Source organism: Python bivittatus, unplaced genomic scaffold (genome assembly GCF_059951505.1).
Source record: "Python bivittatus isolate LINGU-HERP-01145 unplaced genomic scaffold, Pbiv_v1 ctg000980_np1212, whole genome shotgun sequence".
Lineage (NCBI taxonomy): Eukaryota > Metazoa > Chordata > Lepidosauria > Squamata > Pythonidae > Python > Python bivittatus.
In genome coordinates, this window is record NW_028277125.1 from 24,211,075 (window position 1) to 24,225,006 (window position 13,932).

A 13,932-nucleotide genomic window follows, 5' to 3' on the forward strand; every position below is an offset into this window, starting at 1 on the left:
AGCCATAGGCTTGCTTTAGTTACAATCTTGATGGAATTAGACCCTATCAGGTACTGACATCGTTTCAGGTTACACCTAAGATTTTTGTAAAAGCTGCTGGAAAAAAGAAATAAAGATTTGTTGTTCCCAGTGTCTGAAAATTAAACCATCCCAGTCATTACTCAGACCCATGTCCATCTTTGGGGAAAATACATAATGTACCTTTATTAAGTGAAAAAGCAGCAGAGGGGAAAAAAGATTGTTTTATATTAACGGAGCTACCTTGTTGATAAACAATCATAGTTTTGATGTATTAATAAAGCTTTATCTACTACTTGGAGGAAACTGTTTTCTGAGGATGTAAGTTCCAGGGTCAGAAAGTATAATTTTCCCTTCCTGTATAGAATGCTGGTGCTGATACTTTTTAAAATGCAGAAAAAACAGGGATAGTTGTGATGATCATAAAAAGGAACAACTCTTAGTATTGCAATTAAACCTTCTCAAAATAACATGTAATTGTTTAGGTTCTATAAAACTCTTCATGATCTCTTGACCCCCATTTCATGACTTGTAATGGTCCTATCGACATAGGTAAATTTCAGATTCCACTTATTATATGTGTAGTGATGGATCTGCAACTTTATAGATGATTTTATAGAAGTACTTTCTACTGCCATTACCTTCATTCAGTCAAGGCAGTGTTACAAACCAATTTTTAGACAAAAAAGCCATGTGAACTCTTGTCTAAACCCTTGTTTATCCATCTTTTAATCTCTCCTTTTTGTTTTATAAGGAAATAGACTATTGAAAACAGACACTACATGATAAATTATGCCCTCAGCGCAGCAGATCAGGAATTAAAACAATAATTGAGTAATATAGTAAAGCAGCAGCAAAGGTGGTAGGACTCAAGAGTTAAAAGGTAGAACTGGGATGGCTGTTATTTATTCTCTGTTCATTAAACTTTTCATCAAAGTAACTGTACCAAGAAATCTATGTTAATAAAGCAGTATATAAACACAATTATGCATCAAAATTAGCTTTAGATTATATTCCTATGGACACTTCCCTGGCAGTAAGCCTCATTTAAATAAATGGATTTTATTTCTGAGTGGGATTGGACTGGTATGAAAAGTGCAATATATTAGCAAAGTGTAATTTGCAGAAGCTGTTTCTTTGTTCATTTTTCCTCCTCGTTTACATTATCTTCTCTATATTTACTTAAAACTGCCCAAAAGCAATCCAAAGGAAGCTAACAAATATAAAAAAAAGAAACCATATAAATGAGAACATAAAATAGCAAAGAACCATGAAAAAAGCCCATCCCAAAATATGCCCATCAAGTAATGAACTGGTCCCAAATGCTTTCTGAAATAGCAGTTGAGCTAAATAACCAGAACCAGACAATGTACAAGTCAAATGGACTTCACATGAAAGAGAATTCTAGATCACAGGGATGGATGGATGGATGGATGGATGGATGGATGGATGGATGGATGGATGGATGGATGGAGCCTAATGCTACATTTCAGAGGCAGAGTTAGGGGAGGAACTGTATTTCTGTTGTGGGGTTGGGATTATAACCTAATTGGTGTGTAACTTAATATTCATACAGCATGTTTTCTAGATAGTCAAAGTACCTCAGAAAAGTTCTCATTATTAAGAACAGTTTGTATGGAAGGCTTGATTTTAATATGCCACTATTGCTGATAGATGGTTAAGGCTGAAAAGCTACTTTTTTGCTCATGGAGTAGTTTGCAAATTCAAGATTTAACTAAGATTAGATCCAGGGATATCCAAGTAATTTGAAATTACTTTTCTTTTTTGTTGGAACTGTTCTGAAATTAAACAGGCTTGTATACTGAGAGAAAGAGTCAGAAAATGACCATCAAGCTCTTAACCCTTTTAAAGAAAGGGCTTTAAAGACATACCTGTTTCAGTTGTTTGCAGAAGATTTAATCCAAGAAATTGAAGATTTCGATCCTTTAAACCGTATTCAAAACATACACTGGGAGCAACCCATTTATGGCTGTTACTAGTAGAGTTTCCAAAAGACCCACATGAGGAAGACAAATAGGAGAGTCCCATTGTATTCTCAGTTTTAAGATACTCCACCAGGTAAAAGATATTTATCAATATTTACTTATTATGTAACCCATCTTTGATTATCTTCAAATAACCGAATTATGACTAAGAGGGGAGCCTCTTTTGATCAGAACTGTGCTTAGCTAGTTTTCTCTCTTCTGCAGTAGAGACTGAAAATACTGTTTTGTAATCTGAAGAACTATTGAAGAAGAGGCAGAAATTAGATTAATTCCATTTTATAAATCCATTATATAAATCATTTCAGATTCCAATGTTGGAATTAGCAGTTGCTAAATGAATAGATTTACATGGCCTTATTTGTCCTTTTCCCTTACATTTCATCAGCCTGGCAAACTCAGTCCTTATGTCCTTGTTGTACAATGAATACACAAAAGGATTTATCAGAGAATTCATCTCTCCTAGGAGCAGTAAAGAATCCCTCAACAGTGGATTCAGGTTGCAGGATTTACAGGTAGCTTTCACAATGGCAGTCCCATAATAAGGACCCCAGAATACAATGAAGCAAACAATCACAATAAGGATAGTCCTTAGAGCTTTGAAATAACGGAGATGAGCAGAAGAGATATCTGCATGCAAGCAGGAGCGCTGGATCTGCTTATGCTGTAGATAAGCAATCTTCCCTACTGAGATATGCAAACACACCAAGGTCAGCAATGCAGGGATGAAAATGCCAAAACAGATTATGTAGAGGTAGTCACTTTTGGTAGCAGACAGGAGCCCACAGTTACCATTTAAATCCTTCTGCCGCAGTCCTGAAGAAATAAGTGGCATGTGTCCCACTAAGAAGGAAAGAACCCAGAGGACTACAAGAGAAAGGATTACACGTTTCTTGCTCACGAGTGAGGGGTAATGAAGGGGAAGCTTCACTGCCAAATACCTGTCCAGAGAAACCAGGAGTAATGTGAGAATAGAACCAATACAAGGAGTAATACCCATGCAGATCCTCATAAGACAAAGAAACAGGTTTGTATCAAACAGTGCATCTGTTGCATCATCCAGAGCATCCCCAATGCACATCACACCCACAAGCAGATCAGCAGCTGCCAAGTTGAGGATGAAGACATAATTTCTGCTTGATCTCTTCTTCTTCAGCCGACAGATGACAATGATTACCAGTAGATTAGCAGATGGGATGAATATACTTAAGATGACATGTAGCACTGCATAAACGATAGTTGGCATCTTGTTTAGTAAACTGGTGGATACATTAGCTTTAGATGTGCCTTGCATATACAAACTGTATCAAATCTTCACAAAGCAATATCATTTTAGGAGTAAATATGTTTTCCAATCACCAAACTGTTTAGTCACAGCAACAAGAAATGAAATGCTGGTGGCTACAATCCTTGTCTCTAGTCAGATGGTTTTCTTCAAATTGATAGATGTTCTGCTCCAACATCTTTGTTGTTGTCAGTTTCCTATTTTTCTCTTGCCAAATTCATGGTACTCTTCCGCTGGCAGAGAGACATCTGAAGATATATGGAGGACCAAAGTCCTGCCAGTTAAAAGCTTCAGGAAAAATGAACTAATTAGCTGAAATGGAAGGGATGCAAAACAGCCTGGAAGCAGATTTGTTCAATTTCTGAAATTCTCTGATGCAGAAAGATAAGGGAGGAGTTTAGCAAACAAAAAGAGACACCGCAATCTCAGTAACCATTAGACATCTAAGGGTGTGTGACTGTTTGCCTTCTCCATGCATTAAAACGATCTTGTGTGATGAGGTGACCAATAAATAGAACATATCCATGGGGTCCCTGGTTACTGGATCCTGGGAGGAAAACTTTTTGGTTATTACAGAGATCCAAAAAAGGTACTTTTCCCCAGCTAAGCAGATATTGGATTTAAAATTGGAATGTAAACTAGAAAAAGTTGCTGGACTGAAAGCTTTGTAACTTGCTTGGGTTCAAGGGGATTGTTAAACAAATGATTAGGAACACAGCATTTTCTACATTTACATTTGATGAAGCACCAACAAAGTAATTTAACACTACTATAACTCAACAGTTCTAATATTTAATGCTTTCTGTCAAAGCACAACAACTGCATTAAACAGAACACACATTATTGATATTTTGTTAACAGGTCTAAAAACCCTAACCCTATAGGCTATATCCTTCAATGAAATACTGATGCAAATATTACAACTAAAAACATTACAAACAATCTTTGTAACTTGAATCAAAGCTACCATTGTCTCAGCTATCCAAAAATGTACTTAGGAAAAAAAATAACCATGGGTCATTAAATTACGCTTTTGTTGACCACATCCAAAACAGTGTGTGCAACTTATTTTACCTCAAAACAAGTTTCAAGTGCTACACACTTGAAATCAAACACGCTGTATTCTGAGAATTTTGCTTTGAAACTGGGATGCAACTTGGTTCGTCATCATTTCAAATATTCTGAATATTTCCAACTCTATGATCATCACTATGGGCTTAAACTGGAGGGGGTGATGTGGGAGAGCTGAGAGGAAAGCAGCAACCTAGCACTTGGGCAGACAAAAACAAACCTCTCTCTGGAGCTGCATTTTGCAAGACGGCCTAGTAAGTCACTACAGCTTATTATTTGCTATTGGGACTAAGAATTCATATAGACAATTAAAATTTATGGGTGGGTGAGTTCATTGTCTATGTATCATTCTATTTATATAACACATACTCACTAGACTCTGAATGGTTTACAATTAAAAAAACAACAGCAGAAAAGCCCATAAAATCAGAACCCACTCCAGGAGCCTCATAAGCTAAAATCAGAAATATAAAAAACTAAATAACCCCCCAAAGCAACTCACCATAAAGCATTAAGCTTCAAATGTCTATTCAAGAGTGGTGCACAACTGGGGGGGCTTCCTAGACTCACAGCTCCTGCTCAATGAGCAGGCAGCAGCTGTGGCCTTTGCACAGCTTCATCTGGTCCACCAGTTGTGCATTTTCCTAGAGCAGGAGGTCCTTCCAACCATTACTCATGCCCTAGTCACTCAGAGCTCAATTACTAAAAAGTACTCTACATTGGTCTGCCCTTGAAGACCACTCAGAAATTTCAACTGGTCCAAAATATGGCAGCGCAGGCAGTGACAGGCATCCTCTGGTATGCTTATGTGACACCCTTGCTTTGCAAACTGCAGTGGTTGCCAGTTTGCTTCCAGGTGTGATTCAAGTGCTGGTTATGATCTATAAAGCTTTACATGGCATAAGGCCTGGCTATTTGAGAGACTACCTGTTTTCAGTAGCATCCACCTGTCTGGTTCAAACCAACAGAATTAATTCGCTCCAGATCCTTTTAATTAAACTATCATTTTTCAGGACCACGGTAGCGTGCCTTCTCTGCCATGGTGCCTGATCTCTGGAACAAGATCCCCCCCTAAAATCTGGGTGGCTCCAATTATTTTATCATATTTATACATATTATGATGTATTCCAGAGGGCCTTAAAGACCTGGCTCTTCTCCCAGGCTCTGGGCTAGGGTGGTTAGAGCCCCTGCCTGATGCATGATATTTGTTTTATATGTTGACTGGATTTGCCATCTGTTTATTATTTATGTAGCTTGTTATTTTTATATTCTCTTGTATTATGAGCCTCCCAGATTCAGTCTGGAGTCTAACAGCGCCTAAATTGAATAAATAAACATAATATAATCAAATTCACACGTTTTTTGAGCACTGACAACTTGGGGACAATCTGACCTTGGGGGCAAACTATCTCGCAATGATGGGGAAGCCACCAAGGCCTTTCTTCAGGTACTCAGCCATCTTAACTCTGAGGAGGAAAGAATCCAAAGTAACCCTTCTTGGGTTAAAATGGGTAAGATGTATTGATTCTGTTCGAAGGAGAGTCTTGAAAGTTACCAGAAGCCAAGCTTTGTAAGGCTTGATATGTTAATATGAACACTTGGAAACTTATGCAGCTCCTGCAAAATATCCTTCCCACTGCTAAAATGGCTTTCACCAGCTAAAGTAGGCAGACACATTGTGTACCAACTGCAGCTTCCAGGAAGCTTTCAAAGGCAGCCCCAAGTAGAGTGCATGACTGTATTGTAGGTTTGAGATGACAAAGATATAACTGTCATTGCTCCAAAAAAAGAGCTGCTATTGGAATACAGCAAAAGCTGGCAAAACAGTAGTTGTGAGTCCAGGAGCCCTCCCCAAGTTATAGACCTGCTGTTTCAGAATGAATGCAATCCTGTCCAGAGCCAACAAAGAAGTACTGTAGACATAGAGCCCAATGGTTTCAACACAAACAGCAGCAGCATCTTGCTACGATTTAGCTTTAACCTGGTTAATCCTACCTAGTCCACAACAGCCTCCATATATCCACTAAATCTCCAGATAACAATTAATTTCAAGTTTGGCATGGGGTGGAGGTAGATGGTTATCACCAGCATATCGACAATACCTTGCCCCAAACCAACAAATGACTGTTCCAGTGGTTTCGTACAGATGTTAAATAGTATGTGCTTTCTTTTGCAAGCAGCTAGTAAAAAGAAAGCAGGTAAATGGAGAAGAATGCACAGAAAGATGTGAATCTCTACTGTGCTTCACAAACATGTGCAAATACTGTTGAAGTTATAAATACAAAGACTGCTATTATGTGTTTTTAGCCTGGATTTAAAAATTCAGTGTACTGGTTTAGGCTGCTTTTGAGCTTGGTTATATACATGTTTGGCTACTTCTTGGAACTACTGATGAGCTTTCACAATGGTTTTCTTGTTGTACAACCTCACACAGTAACTGACTTATTTTATTTATAAGCACATGTACATGCATGCAAGAACTAAGCAAAGTAGAATTGTATAATTTGGCTGTGAGAGGGACGGAAAAATGGTAAATTGGTTTACAAAGAAATTGACAGGGGACCTTTTAAAATATTTTAAAAACCAAAAAATGAAAGGCATGCAATTTGTCCTGCCTGGCTTATTTCTAGGTTGGGATATGCCAACTGAAAACAATCGAGTTGTACAATACTCACAAATGAAGATTTAAAAACACCTCTTTATTGAGAAGATGGGATATTCTGATAACAAATTCTTACTAAACATTTTGCCCATTGCTATTACAATAACTTCTTATGGGGAATGCTTTAAAATTTCCAAAAATTATCTAGAGATCATCACTTTGGCTAATGTCTTTACAAATTGGGTGGCTGGCAATAACAACCATAAACGGCAATTCCACCTACTCTTCTAGCAAACCAAGAGTACAAGATAGCAAAAGGCTTGTTCCAAATTCCCTTTGTTTTCTATGTATTTTGTTTTGTTCCCATCGTTTTCTGTTCATTTTATTGAGCTGGGATACAGGCCACATTACTTTAATGCTGTAACTGGAAGTATCAGTTTAAGGATTGTTTAAATACAAGACTGTTGTCTGATAAATAGAATAAAACATAGCACGGCAATTCTTTTCTACAATAAGGAAAGACTTGACATTATATATACACTGAGGATATTAGTTTCTAAAAAAATTATCTAGCATTTTTTTCTAAACAAAAGCAGCACATGTAATAAAAAGCAGTGTTCGTGACAATTTTGTCTCTATATATATGTAAGGAAAGAACCAAAATAGCTTCTCCATAATTATGAAAAATTGTAGTTTCAAACTACTTTTTCAACTGATCTATCTTGAATGAGTTAGGAACTACTTCATGCAAGGTAAGTATTTCTAAATATTATTAGCCTAGATGTTTCCACATTTTCATCATCAGGACAAAAGTTTAGGGCTGATCAATTAAATCCAGACTACTTTTTATCATGCCAGACCTTGAGAAGAATAAGCTAATACAGCAGAAGAAAGAGTGCTGATTGGCGAGCATCAAAAGTCAGTGTCAGAGATAAACAAGCTTTTGTAGGTTACTGAATTAAGATGGCTGTGAGAAAGAAAAACAAGATTTTTCATACATGACATTATACAGAGATAAGTGAGCTAATTGATATAAAATTCCCTTGCTTGAGATAATGAGAATGCTATGGCTAGAAGAGATTGTGTAATCTTTACCTGGGATAAAGCATACTGTTAAGAAGCAGACAAATAGAATATAAAAGAAAGATATGGCTGATGAGTTGAGAGTGTGACATAAAATACGTGTAAAACATTTTTCTCACACCCCTCAAATAGTAACCTATAAAATGTATCTTGATACTATAAGCAAAGGAAGTACAATTGGGATTTACAAAGAGCTTTAAAATATTTTAATGAGATATAAGGAGGAGAAAAAGAATTGGCACAATAAGATGTCAAGCTTGAGGCAGAACAAACTAGTTTTAGAAAAGATCCTAAATTATGCTCACATATGGCATTATAATGTTATAATATGAGAGTTAATAGAGCAATGTTAAACTTAGAGAGATAAGAAATCATAAATTATAACAAAAATCAAGTACTCAGCAGAAAAATCATCTATAAATTCTGGAATTAAATAAAGCTATACTTTGCTTTCTAGAACAAAGTACTCTTGCTGGGAGAGGGGAAACAAATATACAAGCACACACATTTGAGAAGGGGGAATTTTACAGCATAGAAGCACAGATGTACTTTACTCTGCTATATTTAGTTAACCACATAGAACTAGTTTAACCCAGTCTTAACTCTAATTCACTAACAACTTATCCTCTGTTCAAACAGTCTATTCATTAAGTTCACAATTCAGATTTTATGTCAGCCATTTTGAGATAGATATTGCCAATCTTCTCATTAATGACCACCAAAAGAGATGCAGTAATAGCTCTGTAAACACTATTTAAAGGAGTCTGTACTTTTGGGTTGTTTCTAAGCAATTAACACAGGATCATCGGCCAAGCTTTACAGCCTGAAGCTTTTATTTGTTTTTAAAAGAGTAACTAATTATAACAGCTTTTCACAATCAGTGTCCACCACATGTACCAGATTAGATCTTCACCTCTGACTGATTAAAATTTTAGAGCAATTTAATGAAAATACGGCTTGGAAACAGAATCAAGTCTTAGAAAATAAGCTACATTTATATTTGGAATGCCAAACTCTTAATACAGATAAGATCACCTCATTCAACATTCTAATTCCAAGGCCACATACACTATATCTGTATGTGTAAACCAATTTGGAGTACTTTCAGATTTATTTTCAGTGAGATTAAAAACCCCACAATAAACATATAAAACTGAATTCAATGGGACTTAGATATAATGTATTGAAAGACTTAGGTTTTACTGAAGTCCACCAGTTCTGATAATATAGTGAAATATAAAGCTGTTGATTATAAAAGAGAACAGAAGTTCTATTTTGATTGGCTATAGTGAAGTTAAGCCTTAACTATATTTGCTTCTTTCCTAAGATGTACTTTTGGATTGAACAAAGATGTGCATAAATAGACATTTGAAGAAAACGAGCAGTTTAAATTTGGATCTTAAGAAAAAAAGATGTATATCCTGAATTGATGGTTTACTTGGCTTGCACAAATTACAAGAGTGGGAATATTATAGAAAACTAAACACATTACTATATATCCCATGATTAAACCTGATAACTTTCTAGCAGAATGTAGTGATACCAGCAACTGACCTTTCCTCTCAAAGGGTAAGATGTTATATTAAAGGCTGAAGTCTTTCATGAAATACATTGTGATAAACATAAAATAAACATTGATAGCTAAATCTCTTATTAGCTCAACAGAATGGAATCGAGTTACGGCACACTAATTTTTAAAAACGCACCCACTATGTACAAATATATATTATAAACATATCCTATAAACACGTACATATGCTAACTATACTTAATTCTGTTTTTAAAATATAATAAACCCAAATGTATTTCAACCTAAGTCTTCCTCACAGATAGTTCATAGTAGGTATCACATATACTGAACAAAACCAAAAGGGAGTCCACAGACCATAATGAATTTTCTATCATAACCAAGCTGAATTAAGTAGAATTCAAAAATACTTATATACAGCTTTAGAAATGCCTGATTTTCATAAAATAACTAGAAGTCTGAAATGAGTTTCAACTAGTTGAATCAATACGGCCATAAAAATTGTTTTTATTATTTCTTTACATATTTTAAAATGGTTTTTATTAGTTCTTGTTCCATGCTGGTTGTTTAGTTTTCTTTTGGGTTGAGGCAGAATCTGAATTGTTCTGCAGATTTCACTGTCCCCCATTCAAAAATCACCTAAATATTGTGGGCTTATGGAAAAATAACTGCAAATAATTAAATATACAATATTTTCAATAATGTTTGCTATACTGTCATTCAGTATTTTTAAGTTTTAGAATTTTATTTTTGGTACCAATAGAGGTGAATATCTGTAGCTCAGGGTTGAACTGTGGAGTCCTTGGGGTTCTCTGAGCTTGGTTCTTTTCTTGCAAACCTTTCATTACCCGGCTAGGTAACATCTTCAGTGCTAAAATGGGATGGGGTTTGCCCTCTGTTTATACTGTATACAGCAGCATGCTTTGCCAGTGTTGGTGGGGGTTTTGTTTTGCTCCTCTGGTAGTTCCTTGATTAGCATGTTTATATGCTGTTTATTTGTCTGTTAATTGCTGCCTTGTCTGAATACCAAGCTCCCAAGAATTCCCTTGCAGTTTTGGATTTAGCTTGGTCTAAAATGCTGAAAGTTTCCCAGTTAAAACTATGGTTCAGTCTGTCCATGTGTTGTGAGATTAAGGAGTTTTCAACATGTTTTCTAACTGCTAGTTGGTGCTCGTGCATGCGCTCTGCTAGTCTTCTGCCTGTCTGTCCTATATAGTGTTTGTTACAGTCCTTACACTGTATGTTGTAGATGACTCTTCTTGTGCTACTGGGTCTTTTGGTTTACTTAAGATATTTTGGAGTGATTTTGTTGGTTTGTGTGCTACAGAGATGCCATGTGGTTGTAATAGTCTGTTGGTGGTTTCTGAGACATCACACTGAGATGTATGGCAGTGTGATCCTTTTCATAGCTTGTGTAGGTTGTGTTGTAGTAGGTTGAGTGGTCAGGCACTTTTTGATAAAGCTGCGTGGATATCCATTTTGTTGGAAGATGTTGTATACCTGGTCACAACACATAGACAGACTGAACCATCTGAACCATAGCATCTACATACTATTCAAAAGAGACAAAAGACCAGAAGATCACCTCACCAGCAATCATCACCCAGATAAGCAAAGGTTACCACCAGGCACACAATCAAGCAGTAAACATACGCTAATCAAGGAATTACCAGAGGAGCAAAACAAAACCCCCACCCCCACCAACACTGACAAGGCATGCCACAGTATATAAACAGAGAGCAAACCCCATCCCATTTTAGCACTGAAGATATTACCTAGCCGGGTAATGAAACATTTGAAAGAAAAGAACCAAGCTCAGAGAACCCCAAGGACTCCACAATTTTATTTTTGAAAACATAATTCTTCAATAACTTTGAAAATTTATAAAAAAACTGTTTAAAATGAATGAATTCTGTAATAAGAATAAGAGTGGAAACACATATCTATAAATCTTTTAACTACGTAAGAAATCAGAACTAGTAGTTACAACACAGACTCATGTTTATTGTAGTAGGGTTAACACAAGATGTCCATTCTATTCTTAATCAGAAATCTAGGGGCCCATCCTATCAATGATTTGGCATGGAGCCAACAGTGTGCATTATCCTTTTGCAGGCAGAGCTGGCAATGGCAGTGGTAGTATTTATTTTCTACCCTTAAACTAATTTTGTCACACATAAGCTCTAGATGTTTCCTAACATAAATTGATATTTGGGTGGAGGGGGAATAGAAACCAGTTTTCTCCAGAAGAGGCCTTTGAACAGTGTCATATAATAAGATCATATTATAGTTTGGCATAGGGGACCAAATGTCAGCCTATAAAAGACAAACTTGAAAAAATTCAGCAGCAACATGAAATCTTAAAAATTGGCAGCTTAAGGCTCCCAGGCTAGGGTGATTGGACCCCCTCGCTGGGTGTATAACATGCTTGTTATTCCCCATCTTGTTTATTGTTTATTGTATATTTGCTATTTTGTTTTTATGCTGTGAGCTGCCCAGAGTCAATTGGAGTCAGGAGGCATTTAACTCAAATAAAATAATAACAATAATAATAATAATACTGAAATCAGTCTCACCATCATGGAACTCTTCATCACTATCACATTTTAAACTGAAAGTTCATTTAATTAAGATTGTAGGTTAACCTTAAGAGTAATAATTAACAACCAAATAGCAAGCCCTCACTCCTGCTGCTCTCCTGGACTTCCAAATGGGACAGTACAGTGGAACCTCGGGTTACGAACACTTCTGTTAACGAACTTTTCAGGTTACGACCAGCTCCAGCCGCAAAATTTTGCTTCGGTTTGCGAACTCCGCCTTGGGGTACGAACAGGATATGCGGCCATTTTCCCTCCCATGACACAGTCCGCGGCCATTTTCCGCCCGACACATGGTCCGCGGCCATTTTCCATCCGACACGTGGTCCGCGGCCATTTTTCCGCCCCTGACACGTGATCCGCGGCCATTTTTCCACCCGACACGTGATCCGCGGCCATTTTTCTGCCCAACATGTGGTCCGTGGCCATTTTTCCGCCCCTGACACGTGGTCTGCGGCCATTTTCTGCCCGACACGTGGTCGTAGGGAGGGGGACTCTCCCTCCAAGCAATAGCCGCCTCCCTGTCCTCCACGCCAGAACAGATTAATGGTAATTACATTGAACCTTATGGGGAAATTTCCTTCGGGTTGTGACCAATTCGGGCTGCGACCAGAGTCACGGAGCGAATTAAGTTCGTAACCCGAGGTACCACTGTATAGTAATAATTACCTTTTATGTCAAAAACAGCAAGAGACAAACTTGAAATAGGTATCAAGGTGTTGTTTGCTATCTACAAAAAGCTATGTTGGTCAGACCTGGTTAGTACTTGGATGGAGGACCAAACAAGAACCATAATGAAAGACAACAAAGTCACAAACAAGTCTCAAAATACACAATGGCAAACCATTTCAGTATGGTTGCCACAAAACTCCATTGACATGTTGAGTTAAGCACAGCTCAAAGAAGACTTGACTTTGTAGATGTTACATTTTTAAATGACTATTAGGACTTTAAACAACCTGAAATTAGCACATAATCTTTTGATTTGTTCCTTTATTTACTATCCTACTAGATGAAGAATTCTGGAAGATCAAAAAATAGTACACAAATTTTAGATCTTGAGTTAGCCTTAGAAATATAATAATTAACAGGTTATGCTATTTTTTCTTTTTGTGCTATTGTACCATTTCAAGAGTTTCAGTGTAACAAAACTAGTCTTAAAACAACTCCAAACAAGAAGAACTCAGAAGGACTTTAGACCTTCTATATGGGAAGCTATGCAAATTCATAACTTACCAAGACAAATTAATCATAAGCACAGATATGATTATCTGCTTTCTAAATCTGAAAGTGTTTATATACATGGAGTACGTTATAGATGGAAAGTGCAAATCTTTTTTCTAAGATATATTTTAACCTTACTTGTTACCCTGAATGTATTTGATTGGTTATTCAAAAGGATAAGATAGGAGCCAAGAGAGGCTCCAACACACCTGAAAGAACTGTGGCTGAAAGTTGAATACATTTTGTTGGAGGTAAACTTACTGAATGAAAGCCTCTTCTTCAACAAAACAATTAGCACTAAATAGCATTCGCATAGTTCAAAAATCATTTTTGTTCTTCAATGTCTGGTCTAAAATCATTATCCTTTAAGACAATGGGATTACCTTTTGGGTTTACATGACGGTTGTGAGTAATGCCAAAGATTGTGGAAGGGAGATTTCAAACATCTGTAACGTACATGAAATTGCTTTTGCTTCTTTCTTCAATATATTATTCAGACAAATCAATGAAGTGATTTAAGC

At 36.7% G+C, this 13,932-nt stretch overlaps 1 protein-coding gene across 1 annotated transcript; it reads right to left on the minus strand.

Moving 5' to 3' along the window:
* Nucleotides 1-70: 70 nt before the first annotated feature.
* LOC103050019 (glucose-dependent insulinotropic receptor-like) lies at nucleotides 71-10,467 on the minus strand. The gene has a single exon (XM_088132051.1). It carries the CDS (start codon nucleotides 3,313-3,315, stop codon nucleotides 2,326-2,328), a length of 990 nt encoding a protein of 329 aa, XP_087988177.1. The 5' UTR covers nucleotides 3,316-10,467; the 3' UTR covers nucleotides 71-2,325.
* Between the last annotated feature and the right edge of the window lie 3,465 nt (nucleotides 10,468-13,932).

Bases quoted from the DNA above. Each gene is read 5' to 3' on its own strand.
- LOC103050019 (XM_088132051.1), bottom strand. From the start codon at position 3,315: ATGCAAGGCACATCTAAAGCTAATGTATCCACCAGTTTACTAAACAAG.